We start from the raw sequence: 24,256 nt of genomic DNA, 5'->3' as shown, positions 1-24,256 counted from the left end.
CTCCCTGCAACAGCAGTGAAGGAAAGAGATTTTGTCCCTTTAAGAATTCTAAAACACAGAGAAAAGACCAGAATGAAGTTTTTCTTCCATTTCTGCAAACATGTGATGGAGTAAGTTGCCTGTACTGAGCTCTGTGTTTTTTCTTCGAGCATCACCTTTCTTACATTAGATTAATAATACAGATCATAGAGAAAATTAAAGTGACTTACTGGGCCAAAGGCATTGCTGTCGAAGCTATGTCCGTGATGATCACCTTCCACCCACATATGACCGTCTGGAACTTTCACATACTTCTTTTTGTAGCCTATGGTTCTAAAGAAGTAGAAGAAATCTTTGAATTATTGATGTAAAGATAAATTTGCAATTGCAACACAAAAATTACTAACTTTCCAAATAAAAGTAAAATAAAAGTATCCCCTTTCATTCATTTTTTTTCCCCTTAGCTGGTTCATGGGCATAACATAGCCGGGCTTTGGCATAATTTATTATTGTTGTTGTTGTTGTTATTGTTATTATTATTACTTCTTGTTTACACAGTCAGACAGGTGTTATTGACTGGTTTGTTTTATCCAGACATTGAGTCCTTCCCAAGGACCTGGGATGCCAGAATTTTATTGTCAATTGTTATAGATATCGTTGCAGAATGTAGGCTGTTCCCAGTAAAGCTGCTTTTTGTAATTGGCTGATGGTGATTTCTGTGACCCCTATGGTTTTGAGGTGCTCTTCATTATTATTATTATTATTATTATTATTATTATTATTATTATTAATTCGATTTCTATACTGGGCTCAGGGCGGTTAACACAGAGAAATAATTAATAAATAAGTTGTATCCCTGTCCCCAAAGGGCTCACAATCTAAAAAGAAACACAAGATAGACACCAGCAACAGTCACTGGATGTACAGTGCTGGGGGTGGATAGGGCCAGTTACTCTCCCCCTGCTAAATAAAGAGAATCGCCACATTAAAAGGTGCCTCTTTGCCAAGTTAGCAGGGGTAAGTATGATGCTACAGCAGTGAAATTGTTTTCTTCGTAGACCATTTGCTTAATGGCAGTTAGCAAGAAGAGCCAAAAGTTCTACACCATACTGTTTTTTATTTGTGTTTAGAGTTATTCGATTCAGTGGCCCCAAGTAGCAGTCTCAACTCAGTTTCAAAGGCTGAGCAATCTACTATTGAAGATAAGCTGGGGGGAGCAAGTTATACAAGTAGTTCAAGAGGTGACATTCTGCTGCAAGCCTATTCTGAACCAAAGCCCTAGCATGATACTAGGAAGCATTTTGTTGCTACAGAGACCAATGTCGGAATGAGAACAATTCAAAAACACAACCACCACCCGAGGCATATACATTTTGTTCCTGGAACAGAGTTATTTTCATTATTATACTCCATTACAAACTCTTAAGCATACCATAAAGTGAAAACAAACCAACCAACCTACCATGAACCCCAAACATAAGTGTTGTTAGTGAAAATGCAGGTGCTTCAGTGCTCCCAGGGAGCTCAGAGGTGCTGAACGCTTCACAATCACTTTAGTGTTACCTAGTACAGTATAGAAGAGGACAGCCAGGTAATTGGATCATGCCCATAGCCTGCATTCTCTTGTGGGTTGAAGGTCATCATTTATGATGAAGAAAAATAAGGGCTTCTGGGAAAGGATGTGAACAACAACTAAGTGACTATACTAGACAAGTTCAAGCTATTTTCTCTTGCATCCTCAATGTGCATTAGGAGAGATACTCATGATCAATTTACTCAAGTGCACTATGCTTTATCAGTACCAAGGAGGCTACAGAATAAAGCCATGGTTAGCAAAATTCTATATTTTATAGGCAACACATGTAGGTAATGAAAAACCTGTGTTAAAAGAGAAGGGAAGAGAAGAGAAAAGGGAAACAATGACCTCCTCATTCCAATGCTGGCTGCTTAGTGCATTAGCAGAGTGATAAAGTGCAAATAGTCTGAATCTAAAATGGACAGATACAATACCGTATCCCAATGTTTTGTAAAAATGTATCAGTCTGTCACAGTGGATATCTTAGACTCATTATCCATCATTGCTATATATCATAATTTCCAACATACAAACCGCAAAGGTCAGCTCTACACATTTTACAAAAGCTTTGTAGTTCCATATACTCTACAGAACCTCAAGGAAATAGCATGAACATGATAGAAGTTTATTACATTGATACCCCTAGAAATCTCAGGAAAGAAGGGAGGGGGTTCAAAAGACAATCAGGTCCTCCTCCTTCTGCGCCTGGGCTGCCTCCCTCAGTTAGCTTCTCTGAGGAGCACAGCTGTACACTGCTGCTTTCTTTTCGTCAGTATCTCTGGCTTCTGAAATACCCATCCTCCATCCTCATGGCCTTAGGAACACAGGAACATAGGAAGCTGCCATATACTGAGTCAGACCATTGGTCTATCTAGCTCAGTATTGTCTTCACAGACTGGCAGCGGCTTCTCCAAAGTTACAGACAGGAGGTTCTCTCAACCCTATCTTGGAGATGCCAGGGAGGGAACTTGAAACCTTCTGCTATTCCCAGAGCAGCTCTATCACCTGAGGGGAATATTTTTCAGTGCTCACACATCTAGTTTCCCATTCATATGCAACCAAGGTGGACCCTGCTTAGCTAAGCGGACAAGTCATGCTTGCTACCACAAGACCACCTCTCCTCTTGCAAGAGGTCATTCAAAACTAGCTCTCATAAGAGCTCTTCCACAGCCTCCTCAATTGTTGCCCTGCCAACTCATCTAGGCGGATGCACCAACACATCTTCCGGCTTTGTTGGCAATGTATCTGCATCCAGTTGTGCTGCAGTGAGTTGGCTGGGTTTGTACCTGGCAGTGGGAGTGGAGATACAGTCAAGGGCTGGTACCCCTTATATCTCTTCAACATTAAGAGCCAGCGTGGTGTAGTGGTTAGAGTGCTGGACTAGGACCGGGGAGACCCAAGTTCAAATCCCCATTCAGCCATGATACTAGCTGGGTGACTCTGGGCCAGTCACTTCTCTCTCAGCCTAGCCTACTTCACAGGGTTGTTGTGAAAGAGACACTTAAGTATGTAGTACACCACTCTGGGCTCCTTAGATGAAGAGCAGGATAAAAATGTAATCATTATCATCATCATCATCATCATCATCATCATCATCATCAGCCAATTACAAAAAGCAACTTTACTGGGAACAGCCTTCTGCAACGATATCTATAATAATAACAGCAACAACATTGACAATAAAATTCAGCCATCCCAGGTCCTTGGGAAGGACTCGATGTCTGGATAAAACAAACCAGTCAATAACACCTGTCTGACTGTGTAAACAACAATAATAGTAGTAGCAGTTATTTCTCCACAGAAATCTGTACATTAAGCACTCCAGCAAAGCAAGCGTCACACACTGCTTGCAGGTACTTCTAAAGATCTCTTACTCTACTCCCCACATGTCACATCTATCCAAACCAAACTCTGTGTAAAGTACACTGAAATATAATAAAATCCACTCACACACTCCGCCATCTTGAAAAAAGATTAGCTTGCAAGAAATCCTTGTATCCTTAGGCTGCAAGCCTTGGTCCACTGGAACTCAATGTGGCTTGGTTCTGAATAAACATGCTTAGAACTGCATTGCTAGCCTCTCATACATGTTTACTGAAAACCAATTAGTGCAGAGGCCAAGTGCATGCTGGCGCCACACAGGGGCATCTTGGAGATGCCCTGCCAGTGCGCAGACATAGCTGACAGAAGTGCCAGGATAGCAGCAATGGTGGCAAGCAGAGGAGGAGCAACTATGGACCTGCTCTCCTCTGCTTTAAAGGGACTGTGTAAGTCCTCAAATTTAAAGGGAGGTATCCATGATTCGGTCAGCAGAATCGCATTTCGGCATACTCCTACAACTAATGCATATATACTACATGGCATACGCTGCAGCATAACAAAATTACAAAATAAATCAAACCATGCCAAAACACCACACATACACAACATGGTAACAAAACCCTAAAGCAAGCTGGAAGCTCATGGATCGCTGCAGGGGAGTCTGGAGGTGAGAAGCAGTGAAGAACACAAGCAAACCTTAACGACTAGCCTGGAAGATACAAGCTCCTGCTTTGGGGGAATGCTCGACAGTGGTGAAGAGCCACATCTCAGGAAATTTCGGAGCACTTGAGCAACAGCATTCTGGAAGGGCCGCAAGGAGATGGCACATACAGCTCTGTTAAACCTCAGCTGCCATTAAAGATTATGGTGGAAGTTGGCAATTCTATCCATGATAGAATGATAAATGTGACAAACAGCTAATGTCCCTGAAGCTGTAAAGGACAGATTATAGTTATCAAAACATACCTGACACAATAACAGATCCCCCCCCCCATTCTATTAGGAATTTTCAGAGGAAACTGGGAGGGGGAGTGTAATGCCTTCAGCAGTTCTCCTCCCCCCACTCACCCGGCATCATTTTACAAAATGCAATGTGAAACCATTTTTACATGAAATATTCAGTCTCTAAGAGCAAAGAACCTTCCCTTGTTTCTAGCCTGTCACATTAGGCATTGTACAAGTTATAAAATGGTCATTAGCATGATCAAAGCAAATATATTATTCAAACCCTTTAACTAGGATTTTTCCTGTTCTGTGCAGTCACTCCAATATTTAAAGTTATGCTGTTCTTTCGTGTTGTACCTTCCCAGTCCTACATACATTTTAATCTAGTTGGGCAGGTGAGCTTTCATTGATCTGAAGATTTTGCACTTACAAATTAATTTGTAAATCACGTAGACTTGAGAAGAACTGTACAACCTAAACTCTGACTCCTTATATATTTTAAATTCAATAATATGTTCAGCTCTATTAATCATCACACATTACTATTCCTCAGAATATTTTATTTGTTACATGTAGGAGGCATGAAACCTGTTCCTTTATTTCCACAAATATTCCTACCATCTCACACATTGGCACCTCATGTCTGATATCCTAATCCACAAGGGAGCTTATGAGATTTTCACAAGCACATTCTATTAGTGTTGTCTATCATATCCATAGAATTATCAATAATTGGATTAAGTATGCATCCTATAACCAATTCAAAAGCATCTCCCCTGCCAACTAGGCAAAGATGCACCCCCACAAGGGGAATGCAGGGATCCTCATATTAGTAAGTAAACAACCATTTTTCTGGCTGTTTATTGATAACAATTGCCGGCAAGCTGAATCCCCACCACAGCCCTTTTAAATGCAGTGACTGCAAACTAAGTGCAGAAACCCCTACTTTCTTCATCTAAATTTGGATGCATAGAATGCTGGTCATTTATCCTAACCAAAGGTGGCTTCGCAAGACACCACCTTTCCTAGCAGGCAACATCTACCAGAAAACCCAACGGCAGTTCATTTGCATAAGATTCGCCCTGGGCTAAAGGAGCAGCTGCACAGTTGTATCACGGGATCAATTTTTCTGGTACACTGTACTTTCTACCACCCACCCAGCCCAGAAGTTCTACTACCTCTAGCCCAAAGTTCTTGGTTGCCATCCTGCATGTATCCCCAAAGGCCCCATTGCCATCTCCAAGTTCTTCATGCCATTCTAGGGTATCAGTAATTGTGCTTCTGCATGACTGTGTAGCTTGGAAGTACCTGCAAAGGCAGTGGTGCAAGTGATGTGTGGAAGGGTTTAAAATGTGTTTGCACTGCCAGAGAGTGATCAAGGCCAAAAAGTCACAATCGCACTGAGTATGCCCCCTCAAATATTGTGCCCAATGGCAGCTGCTTTACTGGCATCCTGACACCTTGCCCACAGTCTAGCAACATGAGTGGCACATAGCTTGCTGGGATTCGGCCTTAGTGGACCAGGAAGAGGGAGAGGCTCATCTGCCCAGAAGCCGAAGATTTCCGGACCATGGTTAGTTAGTTGACTGTCTGTGGGACGGCAATATCTGGCTTCAGAAATTAACCTCGGGTTCCTCAACCCAAGGTTTCATGCTATGTCTGAAGGCAACCTTAAGGTGAGGTTGAGAGGAAGAGGTAATAAAATGCATGTAGAACTTGACTCCCATGGAAATATTGACATTTTGGTTGATGAAGCATAGAGGTGTTGGCCTAGAGTTGGCAACGCCATATCGGATGAGTGCACCTGAATTGGAATTGCTTGATTCAAGTCAGGATATTTTAGGCATTGTTCAGAATGCCTACAACTCAGTCAAGTCGACCCACTTCTCCAGGGGTTGGCTATGGATAGAAGTAATTGATCTTCAGCCTTTACCTTGCACCTTTTTCATTTACATTTACTGAACAGGAATCTACATGGTTGCCAGAAGTGATGATCAGAAATGCTCCTCCCATTTTGTCTACCCTATCCTCAGAAGGTGAAAATGAGGGGCATTCTTTGGCAATTTATCAGATGAGCCTGAGAAACACTGAGCCTACTAGCAGTCACCATATTTAGCCTACTTTCCAGTAGGCTTATGAGATCACCTGGAATGTGTATGTGTCCCTATCAAGTTGACAATGCCTGGACCAATATGAACCAAATTGGATACAGTTGTAGGGACACATAGGGACACCTCAGCAGTGTAGATTGTGATAACGTCATCCACCCCAATTCAAGATTGCAGGCACATGAACATTTGAGGTGCAACTAGACTAACTTGTGAACCGCCTAACAATTTGGACCAAATTTGCTACAAGTGTAGAGACACCCAGAGGCAGCTCAAGGGCATAGTTTATAATGATGTCATCATGGCAGACATGTGAACCCAGTTCATGATGGCAGCTGCATGAACGTTTGAGGTGCAAGTGGGCTAACTTGTGAACTGCCTAATCAATTTGGTCCAAATTTAGTCCAGTTGTAGGGATAGTGAAATGAAAGTAGGTACATTAGTTCTTACTAGAAAAACTTGTTTTTTCCTTTCAGAATCCCCCTGGAGGGGGGATGGTGACCGACTATAGGCTCAGTGTTTCTCAGGCTCACCTGATCAATTGTCAAAGGAGGCCCTTCATTTTCACCTCCTGAGGATAGGGTGGACAAAATAGGAGGAGCATGTCTGATCAGCATTTCTGGCATCAGTCTTTCATCATACCATTGTATAACCAGATGAGAGAGAGTAAAAAAAGCATGCCCTGGAATGCTGTTAGGCATTCCTAATGAGAGCACCTGTTACATTACCTCAAGCATTATCTATGTTGTACAGATAATGTGATTTATAGCTTGCTCTCAGACATCTGCCAGAAAATACAAACACCATTCAATTTACTCTAATAGATATGGCACCAAGAATAAAACAAAAATAACAACCAAAAAAGGCTTTTGGAAGTTCCTAAAAGCATAAATGGATCCAAAGGTTTTTAACGTGCACATAAAGGTATACTATTCAAATAATTAAGACAGATGTAGAATGCATTTTGGGTACCACATTTTGGAAAATACAATAGCCTTTGATGTTCCATGTTGTCTTTTTCTGAATCTCAGAAATGGTTCAGAGGTGTTTGGTCCCTAAAACAGAAGATCCAAATGGCACCTCTTTCAGTGGGAAAAGGAAGAGGAAGAGAGAGAGAGAGAGAGAGAGACCAATAATTCACTATTTGCTGCTTTTTAAGAGTATTTCAAATGTGCAACCAGAGGCTGGCTGTCTCATCCTGCAATGGCAGCCCTGCTGCGACTTTGAAGAATGTACATGTATAAACACACACAACCACACAATTATAAGTGCTAAAACCTTTCACCTTTATAAGTAAAGCCAGACATTACATGAAGATACTTGACATTTTAAGCTAGAGACAGAGAGACTTCAAAGTTCTCAAAAGCAAGATTGCTATAAAGGTAAAGTGTGCTGTCGAGTCGGTGTCAACTCCTGGCGACCACAGAGCCCTGTGGTTGTCTTTGGTAGAATACAGGAAGGGTTTACCATTGCCTCCTCCCATGCAGTGTGAGATGATGCCTTTCAGCACCTTCCTATATCGCTGCTGCCTGATATATGTGTTCCCCATATTCTGGGAAATATACCAGTGGGGATTCAAACCAGCAACCTCTTGTTTGCTAGGCAAGTCATTTCCCCACTGCACCATTAGTTGACCTACAAGATTGCTATATGTTATACTTATAGCTGGGAGGGGAATGAAATTAATTGGGAGAATAAGACAGGAGAGAAAGACTAGGAGAATAAAATGAAAATAATAATAATAATAATAATTAATAATAATGTTGAATTAATTTTCAGTTTGAACATTGAACTACAGATTTTTTAAAAAATAAAACTGAATGGATATGCCCTCAGCAACAGATTTGGAATACTCCTTTGGATCATTCATTTGTGTTTATTCAGAAACAACTCAATTTTCTCCTTCTCCTTTTTCTTTCTGACTCCAGCCACCACTGCCCCGCACACACATACACACTTTACAGGATCCCCACTGGGACAAACTTCTAAACAACAAAACATAAAGGATAGAATACAATACAAATGCGACCCACTTGGGAGGGCCTCAAATAGCAGGGAAGAGATTTGCATGGATTTGTGCTAGATCCACTGGCTCCTCAAATAAGAGCACACAGAACAGGTTTGAACATCCGAGAAACAGGTTGAAACTGCTATAGCTTTGTTTTGCCACAGACTCATCATCTCATAACCCCTTCCGCATCTATTGCTGCTACTGCCATCTCTCTACAATGCAGGTTTCTACCACTCTTCCACAGACACTTTGAAGGAGGAGAGCAGGGGAGGAGAACAGAATTTGAGAGGTAGGGTAGGCGAGCAAGGGACATTGAAAGGTGGGTTTGAAAAGCAGGAAATCAGGAAGGAAGGCGGCAACTCATCTATTACATTTTACCTCCAACAGGAGAGCTGTGTGATACTTTTCAGCCTCTCAACAATTCTCCAATATTCCACCATTGCAGGGAGCGGGGGTTACAACAGGGCCAAGAAATATTTTGAAGCACTCTAAAAAACTTCTTCTGAAATGCACCTTTGGAGGAAGGGGTTACCTCAGGAAGTAATGCTGCATAACAGTGTTTCTTGCTTGAATCATTTCATTTTAACCAATGCTGTGGTTAAAGTAATAAGTATCTGCAATTTCATTCCTTTAGCAAAGCTGAAGGTGCACTAAGTTCCTGCTCTGTTAACTATGCAGCACTCTGCATGGTCCTGTGACATTCTGGAAAGGAAAATAGCACCACTGGTTGACAAAGCTGGCCTTAATGCTACGGCTACTGCCTGGCCAGTTGCTAAACTTGTTGTTTTTTAATTACCTGAATACATAATGAAGACACCAAACTTCCTTGTATTACTAAGGCAATACTTGTCTTTTTGGTTCCAACTAAAAACTCGGGGGGGGGGCTATTCTCACGAGCAGCGAAAATCAGGATAGGAGAGCCTAGCCCGATTTTCGCTGCTCGTGTAAACCACCGGGCTCGCAGGCGAGCCTGCTGGCTTACAAGCAGCTAGCCCGCTTTTTTAGCCCTCCCCAAAGCTCAGGTTTGCGGAGCGAGTGCTCCGCAAATCCAGGCTTTCCGATCGTGAGTAGCCGTGGTATGGCGCTTGCGCAGAGAATACTGGAGCTTCTGGGGGCCATGCTGCCCCCGAGCTCTCCAGCCCCCGCCGGCTCTGTCATGGAGCGAGCAATCGTGTTGGCGGCCAATCCGGCCGCCCAGGGCTCGCTCCCTGCTCGTGTGCAAGGAGAGCGGGCTTAGCCCACTATCCCCACACAGCTCCTGAAACCGGGTCTCACTGATCATGAGACCTGGCTCTGGGTTAGACAAGAAATAGGGAGCAGCAGTTAACTGTAGAAACAGCTTTAAAAGTATCCAGCACTTAACTCATCCATCAATGAATGTATGTTCCTTCTGTTGGAAGTCCCAAGACGGACTGGACAAGAAAATGCTCATGAAAGAAATTAATCAGCAATGAGCTGGCACCAAGAATATTCTCAATGGCTATCCCAGAACTATGTAATTCTCTTCTCTGGGAGATTTATCAAGTCCAAGTATTGGTATTTTCCAAAGTCAATAGCTGAAGGCCATTGCGGCTGCAGATTATGGAAGCCTTGTCCAACAACACCTAGGAACCCAAGGTTGAAAGCTCCTGTTGTATATCATCATCTTGCTTGGACTAAGGAATGTCCCAACAGTGTCAGAATGGGCTTCAATGGCATGAGAACTGCATCTCTACACAAGCTCCCAAGCCCTGTTGTTAAAAGGTTTTGGAGCAATTGCAGAGTGGCAATTCAGATGATCACCTTTCACATGATTAAAGAACATCCCAACAACATTCCAGGAAGTCCTCTAGTGACATCAGGGTAGACATAATTTCAGCAAGTTCCCAGCTTGAACGCATGAGCCAATTGTCCAAACCAGCTCTATGAAACCATTTTTGTTGGGAAATGGTATGTAAATATTCCTAACATACAACACAGCAAAATATGGGCAGTTCAGCTTCACCTGAGCTGCTGTGTGTGTCTCAATAGGGATGTGCATGGAACCATAGAGGCACAGTCCGGCACTGGGGAGTATGTAGCTTTAAGGGCAGGGGGTAGTACTTACCCCTCCCACCACTTTTCCCCATCCGGCACTTGACATTTAAGCAAAGTTTTTGAGGTGGCAGTGTTCCTCCCTGCCGCCCCTGCCCCCATCGTTGCCCAGAAAAGGAGAAGTTGAGTGCATGAATGTGGATGTTGCGGTGCACATGTGCGTGCTGCTGCCACGCACACCACACACATCACACGTTGCGTGCGCATGCAATGTGTGACTGTGCAACATGCGCATGTGGCAACGGGCGCATGCGCTGCAACAAGTGCATGTGTGCACTAAACTTCTCCTTTTGTGAGGCAACGATGGGGGCAGGGGCGGCAGGGAGGAACGCTGCCGCCCAAAAAACTTTGCTTAAATGTCAAGTGCCGGAGCAGGGAAAGCGGCAGGAGGGGTAAGTACTACCCCCCCCCGCCCTTAAAGCTACAGCCCCCCACCACCACCACCGGACCGCCAGACCAGCCCCAATCCAGACCAGTTCGGAGGCCTCTGAAATGGCCCCAGACCGGTCCAGTGCTATGGACCTATGTCTCAACCACCGCATGCACTGCTGTGGAACAGAGCTGTTTCACTGGAACTTAAAACAGTGGAAGCACAAATGTGTGATGCTGGTGTCACACAACTGCTCATGCACAATTTTACATTGCAGCAGAAAAGCCCTGCTCTGCAAAAGTGTGGGAAATTGTTTAGACCAGGGTTTCTTAACCTTGGGCCCCCAGATGTTGTTGTACTACAACTCCCAGAATCCCCAGACATGGCCTTTGTGGTTGGAGATTCTGGGAGTTGTAGTCCACCAACATCTGAGGGCCCAAGATTAAGAAACCCTGGTTTAGACACATGTAGCAGCACAGGTGATACAGAACTGCCCACATTTGCTATTGGAGAGGAGGAGGAGGGGTAGTTGTGGCTGTTATTTGGCAGAACCACTAGACCCAGGAAAGCGTGTGTGCCTCTCTTCTGATGTTAGGAAGGCTATGTTGACATTGGGCAAAACATTAACATTAACTTAATAAAAAGAGCAATAAAATACTCACTGCTAGAAATACAGTAAAGGCAATTCCACACGTCATGCCAAACCTGAAGTTTGGCGAAGTTGCTGGAATTTGCATGTGCCCAGCCAGCTTCCAATGTTGGGAAGACTTTGCTGATTTTGGACATGATGTGTGAACATTCCAATGGTGGCCTATTCTACCCCACTATTGGTATGGAACTCAATGAGGCTGTTCCCACAATCAATGGGAACCGCCAGATAGGGTTAGGTGGGGAGAGCAGGCTTAGCCGCGACAACACACGATCTGGAAGCCCGGGTTAGCGGAGTGCTCGCTCCGCCAACCTGGGCTTAGCGGAGAGTAACCTTAGCGGGTTACCCACTTTGGTGAGATTGGGCTCGGCTGCGAGCTTGGTGGTTCTCATGTGTGGGTGAAATTGGGCTCGGCTCCCTTAGCCTGATTTTGCCCGATCGTGAGAATCACCTCAATATCTATAACCAGTTTCAAATCTTAGTTAAAGATATTGGGCTCCGTATCACAAGTAGGGTAGAATAGGCCACCACTGGAATGTCCGCACATCATGTCCAAAGTCAGCAAAACCTTCCCAACACTGAAAGGTGGCTGGGCAGATGCAAATTCCAGCAACTTTGCCAAACTTCAGGTTTGGCATGACGTGTGGAATTGCCCTTACTGTATTTCTAGCAGTTGCATTTGACATAGCAGTGAGCATTTTATTGTTCTTTTTATTAGGTTAATGTTAATGTTCTGTCACAAAGACCAGGAATCCTCAGAGGTAGAGTAAGTTAAAAATCAAAATAAATCAATAAGCCATTGAATTTGCTTTGAAACTTTTGAGTAAAAAGAGGACCTCATGCTGTGCTGCGTTTATTCTCCCTCATTCATGAAATGATCGTATAACCAGTGATTCAGCTATTTATGAAATATAAGATAGCTGTAGCTGTCATCTTCCTTGTGCAGCTACAGCAAGAGCATTTAGATTTTTTTAAAACAAGATAGGGTTTTATTTAATCTATTTAGCAACAAGATCCATAGTGTAACATACACTAGGTACATTAATGGTGGGCACCAACTATAAATTCCTGCCAAAGCAAATTGGATCCTCCATTATTTAATTTTGGTTTTTAGTGTTCAGGGTAATGTTGGTATTGAATTACTTTGCAATCAAATCAATAAATCATTTGTACATGAGAAGTGAAGTGTAGACTTAAGAAAGCTACATTTAGTTAATGATTGCTGCATGACTGTAATTATTATTGTGAAGAATGCTTCTGGCTTTACTCGAAAGCACAAAAAGACAACACTGGCCTTCTTAAATCAAAAGAAGCATAGATTCCTAGATTCTTCCATAATTAAATAGGTTAATAGTTGGCATTACTGCTTTTTTGCGTGAACTACAGTGAACCTAAACACAATTTGACATTCCTTTCTTTTTCGTAAAGGCTTTAGGTTGTAAACCTGTGTCTGGACTGCACCCAGGGCCAGCCCAAGGATTATTGGGCTTTGCCGGGGGCACCCTGGCCCTTCGCCAGTCCCCTTTACCCACAAGGGTGGCCCTGCCCCTTTCACCTATGTGAGTGGGTAGGTGGGGAGGCAGTCCCCATCATCCGAGCAAAAGGGTGGGTGGTCTGTCCACATAACCCACCCACCCACCAACTTTCTATCCTCACTGCTTTGCTGCTTTCGCCAGATGCATCTGAGCAGCTGATATGCCACAGTGCATTACAATAATGTCACAACACAATGCTATTTCAAAACAAGTTTTCAAAATGTAGTTTATGAGATAACTATAATTGTCATCAGTGGACATTTAACTTTAAACAATGATTCATTGACAAGGGAATGGTCTGGCAGTGGGGGTGGGATTAGTTCTACAGAGGTGAGGGGGAGAGGGAGAGGGAGTCTGTATCCCTGAGGTTGAAACCTGATTTGTAATCCACGGTTTTTAGGAGCCATTATACACCAGACGCCAGTAACAGTAACTATACCAGACCCCGGTAACATAGAGTGAAAGTTTTTAAGCAAGCTTTAGGTTGCATATTCAATTATAACTTTTTCTGAATGACTTATATAAGGCTGCCAAAAATCAGTTCTTTGCTTAGCAACCGAAAATAAAATGGAACTTTGAGGGATCAATGGAGCTACATTACTCTATCATTTGAAAGAGTGCTGAATATTTTGAAATGTAATTTCCTTAAAGCAAATCATTGCAAAAATCACTAAAATTCAAAGATGGCTATCTATGCCCCACTTAATGCTTTTATGTCTCAAATGATTTAAAAGTTAACAGATGCACTTATGGTTATGCTTTGCTAGGGGATAATTTCAGTCTTGACATGTAGAAATTAGCTCTGTCTGGTATTCTAACCACCTGTCCACAAAAGAAGAGAAATTTCCATTTTTAGGACCAGCTGTGAGTGCAAACAAGAGTAACTGGGATCAGATATAATGAATGTGAAGTGATTAATCTTGACTTGACCTTGGGAGAGAAAAAATCAGAAAACTGTCCCTGTACCTTTAGGTGCCATCTGGAGTTCAAAGGAATGTAAATTATTCTATTTCTTCATCTAGCACTTAATAGAGTTGAGAACAAAATGTTCCGCAACAAAAACTACATAAACTGATATTAGTGATATTAATATCTTTCCCTTAGCATTTCTTTGGAAATAGATGCATAATGCAGTTCACATACAGATCTGTTGACTGTGTTGCATCTTCCAGGACTTGTACCATCACCTCCTTAATGTTTCTGATTTCTCTCTTTTTTATACCTGAACTGACCACAATTGTATTTAAAAAAAAATCTCCATCCCACCTTTTGGCTCCTCATCAGAGCCCCCAAGATCTCTGACATCTGTAAAAACAATGAGGTCTGTTCACACAACCGACGGTGGCTGCTGCAAAGGGCCGCAGGAAAGGCAGGAGCTTGCCTGCCCTCCCTGTCAGTCAAGCAGCGGCTACCCTCCACTTTGCCCCACCATGGATCCACATGAGTGGCGGTGCAACAACGGAAGGAGCTGGGAGCAGGAGGACTTTCCCCTGCCACTCCTTCCCCCGGGCTCTCAGCCAGAAATGGTGGCGGGCCAGGGGAAATCTGTTTAACCCAGCAGTGATCGCCCAGATGCTCACCGAAGTTAAGCATAGTTTCGCTTAAACTCGGTTAAATTGGTTATTACCAGTTATTACCTTATTACTTTATAAGGTAATATACCTTACCTAAGCTGGTTATTACCTTTAAAGCCCTGAACGTCTTAGGTCTGAGTTATCTTAGAGAGTGCCTTCTTTCGCATCCTCCCCACCGCACGTTAAGGTCATCTGAGGAGGTCCATCTCCAGTTACCACCGGCTCGTCTGTGGCAACTCAGAGGCAGGCCTTCTCTGTAGCAGCTCCTGGGCTGTGGAATGCACTCCCGGCAGATATCCATAATTTGAGTTCATTTCTGTCTTTCAGGAGAGCCCAACAGAGAGGCCTGTTGGGCTTGGCCTTCCAGGGTTTTTAAACTACTGTAAACTGTTTCAATATGTTTTAAATGGTTGCCCTGGTTTTCCAGGGCTTTTAGCTGTTTGAATTGTTCAATTGGTTTTATTCTGTTTTTATAGTTTTGATTTTAATTGTTAACTAGTTTTAATTGTTTTTATCCTGTTTTTATCTGTTGTAAACCGCCCTGAGCCATTTTGGAAGGGTGGTCTATAAATCGAATACCGTATTTTACAGACTATAAGATGCTACAGATTATAAGACGCACCTAAAATTTTCATCCAGTTTTTGAGTTTTTAAGCTTTCCTTCTCCTCTCGCCTCCATCTCCCCTCCAAGCCCTCCCACCGAGCCCCGCTCTGTCCTTTACCTCCCGCCAGCAGCAGGGAGCCCATGTTGGTGACCCATGGCGGCGGCGGCGGCTGCTGCTAGTTGTTGCTCGGGACCTCCTTCACCTTGTGCCTCCAGCAGCTCCTGCGGGCTGGCGCTCGCCTGAGCGGGCTCATGCCACCCCTTTCCAGGCTTGGCTGCAAAAGGGGCGGCAGGGAGGTATCCTGCCGCCCGATTTTGGAAAGGAGCCCAGCGGAAAAGGGGCAGCAGGGACCTCCCTGCCGCCCCCTTCCCCGCTGGGCTCCTTTTAGAAATTGGGCAGCAGGATATCCTGCCCCCCCCCGATTTGAACAGAACAAGGAGAAAGGGGCAGCAGGGAGGTATCCTGCCGCCAGATTTGTAAAGGATATACGGCACTGGAGTGGGGAAAGCGCGGGAGGGGTAAGTAAACCCTCCCCCGCCCTTAATGGAACCCCCCACCCCAATCCTTCCAAACCCTTCCTCCTCCTCCCCCTCTCTTTCCCGACAAGCCCTAAACTTTCAACTTCTCCCCGGCCAATCGGAGTATAAGACGCACCTGAATTTGGGGGGATATTTTTCAAGGAAAGAAGTGCATCTCATACTCCGTAAAATACGGTAAATAAATAAATAAACGCTGGGTTAAAAACCTGGGCTTGGTGCGGGAGCAGCTCCGGGATTGGGCTTCATCCTGGAGCTTCACACGATCAGCCTAACCCAGGCTGGGCTGCCCTCGCCTGGGCTAGGCTGCATGTGTCAACAGCCTCAATGTTCAATAGCAATCAATCAAAAGAACTAACAATAATGAGCAGCATCAATAATATACACAAACAGCAAGCTGCTATCATGTCCACTTATACAGAATAAAGACATTACTGGAAAGTGCACCTAATTTGGCACCTAAAGGCAAATAGGGAGGGGCGTCCCCAAGACAAAATGCTCCTTAACTTGGACACCGCTATAGAGAAGATAGGATGATGGGAAGTTGCCATATACTGCGTCAGACCGTAGGTCCATCTCAGTATTGTCTACACAGACTGGCAGTGGTTTCTCTAAGGTTGCAGGCAGGAATCTCCCTCAGCCCTATCCTTGAGATTCCAGGGAAGGAACTTGGAGCCTAGATGCTCTTCCCAGAGCAGCTCCACCCCCTGAAGGGAATATCTTACAGTGCTCACACTTCTAGTCTCCCTTTCGTATGCAACCAGGGTGGATCCTGCTTAGCTAAGGGGACAAGTCATGCTTGCTACCACAAGACCAGATCTTGTGCTTCCGTCTGTTGTGTCCACAGATGTGCACAGCTGTGCCACTTCAGTTGGAGGGAGAGATATGCAGCAGGGTTGCATCTGAAGACCAAAGTAGGTGGGCAGTATCAAATAGGTGGAGACAGTTGTTCATATATCCAGGTCCCAAACTGTAATCCTTAATGTGTGGTAAAAATAGAACTTTGGATCTTGACCTGGAAATAGTTAACAAAATTGGTACAATACAAATGTGTAAACTAGGCATCACCAAGTTATTGAAGCCAGCTAATGGCGCAGCAGGGAAATGACTTGATTATCAAGCCAGAGGTTGCCGGTTTGAATCCCTGCTGGTATGTTTCCCAAACTATCGGAAACACCTATAGCAGCAATATAGGAAGATGCTGAAAGGCATCATATCATACTGCTCATGAGAAGGCAATGGTAAACCCCTCCTGTATTTTACCAAAGAAAACCACAGGGCTCTGTGGTCACCAGGAGTTGAAACCAACTCAACAGCACACTTTAACTTTACCAAGTTATCATCAACACTTTTGTGGATCAACACTTTTGTGGATCAACACAATCATTTATAAACTGTTCTTGAAAGTCACTTTCAAGTGAAATATCTGCTTTGCATACCTAGGCGTACTGTATTCATCAAACAGAATACGGGGGGGGGGGGACGGGACAGAAAGGCCTCCTATACTACTTTGATACACATCTGTTTTGATCACATCCAAGTCAGTTTTGCCCTAATGCAGAGAACCTTTGCACAGTACTTTGCACCGTTTAAACACCACACACTGCTTGTTTGAATTTGGATGCTGATCATCAAAGCAACAGATTGCGTCTGATTGCATGTTGGCAGAAGTATACCTTGGTGATGAAGGCATTCAAAATTCCCAAAATGCTCTGGATTAGACAGATAGGAAAACCACAGGATGAAGGGTAAACAAGGGACCAAGTCATTTCCTGACTTAAAATATATGTAACCATTGATTGAAGAATTTGATTTTTAGAAGAACTGGCTGTTCTCAGCAGGTGAGAGACGCAGATATCGATGAATTTATTATGATCCTAATATTCTCCAGGATTGTTAATGAGCATGTTTAAAAACTAAAGTGAGACTGATGGCCACATATTCCAGACCTTTTGACCATGAAGAAATACCTAGAGATGTGTGCAGTAATACAGTCAAGAACTGGCACCACAACCTTTGGTATTGTGACTTTATTCCGAGGTCACAATACCAGCACCACCACTGATACATCTGGGATGTTAGTTCACACCAGTTGATAATGGATATAACAAGCAAGAGTGCTATTTAGGCAGAAATGCAATAATCTCATGTTCCCAAACAGATGAAATTTTTCTTCAATAACATTTATATTTCTGACTCTGAGAGCCCCTGGTGGCGCAGTGGTAAAACTGCCGCCCTGTAACCAGAAGGTTGCAAGTTCGATCCTGACCAGGGGCTCAAGGTTGACTCAGCCTTCCATCCTTCCGAGGTCGGTAAAATTAGTACCCAGAATGTTGGGGGCAATATGCTAAATCATTGTAAACCGCTTAGAGAGCTCCGGCTATAGAGCGGTATATAAATGTAAGTGCTATTGCTATTGCTATTGCTATTGCTATAAAAATGAACCAAACAAATGCTCAAATAGTTGTTATGCAATTTAAGATCGCCCCTCTCCACTGAATTTTCTTTGTGTATCCCCATATGCTCAGGATGCTCCTAATATAATGATGCTACTGACAAAGGGAAGTACCAAACATCACTTCCAGAGATTGTGAAACACTGAGGAGAGGAATTCCAAGTGTCTTTAGATAGCAGCAAAGCTAGAGATACTACCACATGTGCTACTGTTTTGCTCCTGAGAAATTATGCCTAAAAAATGTGGCATGTCTGAGCAGCTCTGCCTCAGTTGCCCGGAACTAGTGCCAAGATAGGAAGTCATTTTTTGGCCTGGTGTAGTAAAGCATTGTGATGTCAAACAACTAAAGAAGCTTTCCAGGATCAGACTGTCCAGCTGTAGTTCTGTGCACAACTGCAGTTGCAACAATGGATGTATATCTAAATAATGTGTCTTAACATATCTTAAGAGCTTCAGCCTTAAACAGTACCAGGAATCCTCAGACTGATTCACATTAATTAACCTATTAATTTCAGTTGTTTTGTTCTGATTCCAAGTTGTTTAGTGGGATTTGTCTTTAAGTTGCCATTTAGTATTTCAGTGGTTCAGTATTTCGTCTTCAATATCAAATCAGATCACCAAAAATTACTCCATGTGACTGTGTGTCTAACATGCTTGGGTCCAACATGTTTAGTGGCCTGAAAGTCTGCCTTCTCCACATGTTTGAGAACATCTTAAGGATCTAAAAGGATCCATTCTACAACCAACAGGCTGAGCTTGGTGATAATTGGGACCAGGCTCTTTCAACTGTTGGGTCCAGGCTTTGGAACTACCTCCAGTTTTAGGAAGATAGTTAAAACCATAAAGGAACTGTATTCTTAAAGCAGACTGAATACCTAAAATCAGTTTGGCTATATTCCAGTTTACTAGGATAATAATAAGCTATCAGCTGAATTAGGAGCCAAATAGAGCAATAAATGATAATTACAAGTATCTTATATGATAGCAATTTTACTAATAGGAAACAGTATGTACAATTAGTCAAATGCATAATCTCAAAACCCTAGAGGTTGTATATGCCATTTCCCATACTTGTGTGGAAACATATTGGGATGACAATAGTGTAATCAGAGTAAGCAGGTGTACAAGAATCTCAGCCAACTTCCTATTATAGTTCAAGTTGCTAATTTTTCTTTCTGCATACTGAGCCAACAAAATTCATCCTAAAGAGAGTTAATTCTTTTTTCATTCTGCTAATTTCCTATTTAATACTAATAATATGTGACGAGGAGAAACAAAGCATGAAAACAGACAGTCATTCTAGTGTAGGTCTGAACACATATTCCTGTCCTGAAAACAAATGTCTTGAAATGCAATGTATGTGTGCTAAAAAATTTCCTAACCATTTGTTAGAAGAGTATTTAACACACATGCTTTGCATGTCTGTTTGTATTTGGCATATACAGTTAACAAAAGCTTGCTAGCTAAGCTAGGATACAAAGACAACAAATGGTTAATACGTAGGACTGGGAAAAGTAGCCCTGCCTCAGTACTTGAGTCAGGAGAAACCCTGCTTCAATTCAGCCAAATGGCCATAACCTCAGGAAAAAACCTCCAGTTTCCAGAAAAAGCCACACCTTTTCTAGGACTGCAGGAGAAGTAAAACAAAGGAGTCATTTTTAAATGACACCATTGCTACCTGCCATAATTTGGTGTTTTGTTTTCTGTTTTTTAAATAGATATAGCCTGTCTCTTGCCCGTGCCTGGTAATTATCTACAGAGAGTCAGGGGAGGTTGGAGAGGCAGAGGAAATAGGTCAAACCAGCTCAGTAATTTCAGAAGTTAATCATCCTTAGCTTTGATTTGGATCAAATCAGCCACAGTTAGCTTTGATTTGGATCAAATCAGCAGTCCCCCAATTCAGTCTGTAATTTATGCTTTGTGGCTAAAATGAGCCAGATCTCTTTCCATTTGCATTGCCCACCAAAGCCTTGCACATCCTTATTCATTTCTTTTCTCCTCTTCCATGCTCATTAAATGTTAATGAACAGTAAGAGGGGAATGAGTTAAAGGATGGGAATGGCAATTGTGGCGGTGTGTTTTCATTCCTATGGAAAAATTGTGTGTGGGGGGGCAATGAAGGATGTTTATTAGGACTGGCAACGACATTTTAAAATTTTTTAGTCTTTCTTCCAAGCCAAAACATTTGAGGATTTTCAAGGGAATCCTTTCTAATTTCTCTGGGGACTTCTGCATGTGCATATGCATGTGGATGTATGTATAAGAGAGGAGCCATATTCACACAACATGGTGTATATATGTTAAGAGGAAGCAGGATCATATCTGATGGTCTCAATCTTCCACACATTCAGTGGAACCTGAGCAGAGCCTCCACACATACAAGCTGAATGTGTATTGGCTTTCTTCATGCAGTTGGTACCACTGGAAAAAGGCAAGGTTCACAATCACACTTACAAAGCATGCATGAACACAATTATTCTTCCCTGCATGTTTCTTGTATACCATGTTGCATGATCAAAGCTAGAGAGAGAAAGATCCAAAGTCTGAAAACAGACACTGCAACTGTACACATATTTACTCAGATGTAAATCTAAGCACTGGAATTAATGGGACGTATTCCCAGGTAAGTATGTATGGGATTGCAGTCTAAGAGAAATAATCTAGAGTGCTGAGGAACAGGTTATTATACTGAACAGCTTGACAGTCTAGGATACAAGAACAGCACTTCAGAGAACAAGTGCGGTTCTTAGGTTACAACTGCCCCATGACAGCCTTTTCAACTTTGCTGGCACCTTATTGGTACAGAGAACTCTGCATGAGAGAAGGCTGGTACAAGAGCAGATCTCAGTGCAGGCATCATCAGCTATAGACAGTTGAATCCTTTTAACTTTAACCACCCTTGCTTTGATAATTCTATTGTCTAAAATTAAGATGGCCTCAGGCTTAATGGCATTTGCTCGTAATTCCTATCTGTTATTGATTAAAGCTAGCTTTAAGAGATTTACATAGCCTTCTGTGAAATGATTAAATTTGTTTTGCTTGTAAAATATCAGTAGAATTGCCAGACCCCAGAAATTTTAGGGACCTTTTTCTGACAGCAGTTTTGTCAATATTGTTGCTTTAAAGGGAGAAATCTATGTGTCAGTATTTGCCTTATTTATTAAAAGTGGCTAAATGATCTCAAGAGGGTGGGGGGGGAATAGGTCAAGTAGCCACCGAGAAATTTCTCAGGACTCTTTAAATCATTTTTAGGGAAAGGGGATGGAGTTACAATAGATGCAGAAATGGTCCCAGGAGTATCAGTTAAAAGGAATGAAATGAAAGAGTGAGTTTAAGATGAATTGGCCATAAGGATGGGAACCAAGGTGAAGAATAAGTCAATAGTGCCTCATGAGGGAACAAGAATTGAGACAAATCATCTAATTTATTCCAGCAAATGATGCTGGCACAGCATCTAAACATTTTAAAACTAAGTAAAGGACAAGTCACAGTGTTACAAATGAATGTTTGAGTTAAATGTTATTGGACTTACAGATTTTTCTGAGTATTTCCTTTTTTAAAATTAAGCAGCAGGATTACATATTATCAATGCATAGAATAGAAAAACTCTATTAGATAGTACGTTCAAATCCATGAAGCTCTTTACACGGCATGGGGACACTCTGCCTGCCTCCAAGACACCCTTCCTGCCTTCCAGCAACCCTACCACATGTGTAGCCTAATTGCCTGGAGCAATCCAAGCAACCCAGTTGCTTCAACAGCCAGGCTGTGACAGAGGTGTAGAGCTGGACCAACTTGGGACCAGAAACCATGGAGAGGGCAGCCCACGTCAAGGGAGCAGGGTCTGCACCAGTTCTTTTTTGGGTATTTCTGCACAATCAGGCTTCATACCAGAAGCATTCACACAATCTACATGTGTACAGTCAGTATAACTGTACATGCATTTAAATGTGTACTTGTGTCCCTTAGACTGCTTTAATGGGCACTGAACGTAACTTGCGAATAGGGCATATGTGTTCCTCAGGATAAAGTATTGGGATAAAGTAATAAAGTAAGGATAAAGTAAGTTCAAGTGGAATAAAATTCCCACCTTATTTCACTCTTTACAAAGAGTTACGGACTGCAAAACCAAGAACTGAGCATTCCCTGTCCTCCAACAAAAACTAGATGATGTTGTGGTCTGATCTTCTACATTTGCGTCAAAATAAGATTTTGCAAATTGGATAATAGTTGTATCCATTTTGGATGAATCAAAACCATTTTGGATGAACCAAAACCACTTGCTTGTTTATCCTTATGTCCTTAAAACATTGAAAAATTCCTGATGGTTTCCTCCCTAAAAAATATTTTTAACTTCATATGGGGAAAATCAGATTGGCAGTAGAAGATATATATGTGTCTAGATTGCTTGTGATTTAGCAGGTTTTTCTTCTTGGAGAGACAATTTGGTAAGGTAATTCTTACACTCTTTCTTTATGAGGAATGTGTATTTGACCACTTGTCTGAGATAATTTGAATAACTGCTTGAGAATACAACTAGTATTCAAAGGTATATTGCCTTTGAGCATGGTGGATTTGCATAGCCATCATCATAGCTAGTTAAGGATGTGCACAAACCAAGGCTTGTGCACAGGCACTGCTGGCATTCTTGGTGCTGCTTCCCCAGAACCTGTGCACAGCGCCAGCATACACATGGCCTCTATGCATGCACGGACACCATGTGCTTGCTGGCACTGGGCAGGGATTCTTGGGACGTGTGCTGCCCCATCAGGAAGCTGCATGGGGTGGTGAAGAGCAGGTAAGGACCTGCTTGCTCCAGAGATCACTCATTGTGCATTGGGATAGCTAGGATTTAGGTGCTAACATTCCTTGGAAGGGCTTCAGATCCTCTCCCCTAACATGGGTAGTCTTAACACATTGTCAGAAAAAACTGCTCTTTTATCATGGATTTATTTATCTGTGTGGGGTAAATTTGGTACAATTGTGTATTGCCTGGTCCCATATATCACCAAATCTACCTCACATCTATGAGACCAGACAATACAGACCTGTACCAAATTTACCCTCCATGTATTTACTCCACTTATTGACTGGCCCCCATAGTGAAGAGTATTTACTTGGCTGGTACATTTTACACCCAGTTTACTGTACCATTTGTGATATCCTTTTCTTTTTCTTCAAAAAAACAACTCATCATACATCTTACATCACCTGGACCCATCCCTTTGTAGAGTGCCTATTTTTTGCTGGGGTGCGTGTGTGTGCATTTTCATTGTCTGCTTCATTCACCATTTACTTTCTGTTACATCCAACAGAACCATTAGATCTTCCAAGAGTGCTGCAAGAGGTGATACCTTTTGTAGATAACTTTTTTTGCTTAGCCTTTTATCATTGCCTCAGAAGTTTTGATGATAAATCATATAGATTAGATAGGGTATGGATTTAGAGAAATCCTGTCATTTTTATTGTATACAAATGGTCTGCACCCCCCGCAGTAAAAGTGTTAACTAAGTCTGCAACTGTGCTGAGCTAATGAAGGCTGAGCCAAAGAAATTAAAAGTCAACACAGGTTATTTTATAATCATTAGTAGTGTAGAAGTTGTTAGAAAGAAGAATCACCTGGAGTCAGAGGGACGACTTTCAATATGCAGACTTCTTTATAGGTTAGCTTTTCCTCCTTTATTTTCTGTTGCATTCTATAGCCCTTCATGTCACCTCGGATCCACCTTACTTTTTTCCCCCCATGGGTGCAACCCACAGCCAAGGATGAAAACCCTCTTCAGAATAAGCTGATGTTCAGGCCCTGGCTCAGAAATGCATCTTCTCTATCTTTCCAAACATTTTTGTTGTTGTTGCTAGACAGGAAATATCTGAAGATCCAGTATGTCTGTACTGCAGAATTGTAAAGCCTTCTTTGTTGCTGTTGTTCTGATACGAATAAAGTCCCTTGCAAATCAAAAATCAAATTTAGCACAGAAGAATACCAAATGTCAATAATTTGCCGCCAGCTTCATGTAAG

At 42.6% G+C, this 24,256-nt stretch overlaps 1 protein-coding gene across 9 annotated transcripts in view; it reads right to left on the bottom strand.

Annotated features, from left to right (window-relative positions):
* Positions 1 to 24,256, bottom strand: part of IMMP2L (inner mitochondrial membrane peptidase subunit 2) — a 753,382-nt gene that overhangs the window by 134,211 nt on the left and 594,915 nt on the right. For 8 of the 9 annotated variants that reach the window (XR_008307851.1, XM_053252299.1, XM_053252298.1 and 5 more), the window contains exon 5: positions 210 to 312. Coding sequence is in view for 7 of the 9 variants with exons in the window: in XM_053252299.1 (XP_053108274.1) it covers positions 210 to 312 (103 nt within the window). In the remaining 2 variants the exon portion in view is untranslated. Of the gene's footprint in view, positions 1 to 205; positions 313 to 24,256 lie in introns of those variants that run through there. The other variant, XM_053252308.1, reaches the window with a different exon arrangement.

The sequence above is a fragment of the Hemicordylus capensis genome, chromosome 5 (genome assembly GCF_027244095.1).
Source record: "Hemicordylus capensis ecotype Gifberg chromosome 5, rHemCap1.1.pri, whole genome shotgun sequence".
NCBI lineage: Eukaryota > Metazoa > Chordata > Lepidosauria > Squamata > Cordylidae > Hemicordylus > Hemicordylus capensis.
The sequence above is the reverse complement of the archived record's forward strand: the minus strand, read 5'-3'. Positions and strand labels throughout refer to the sequence as shown.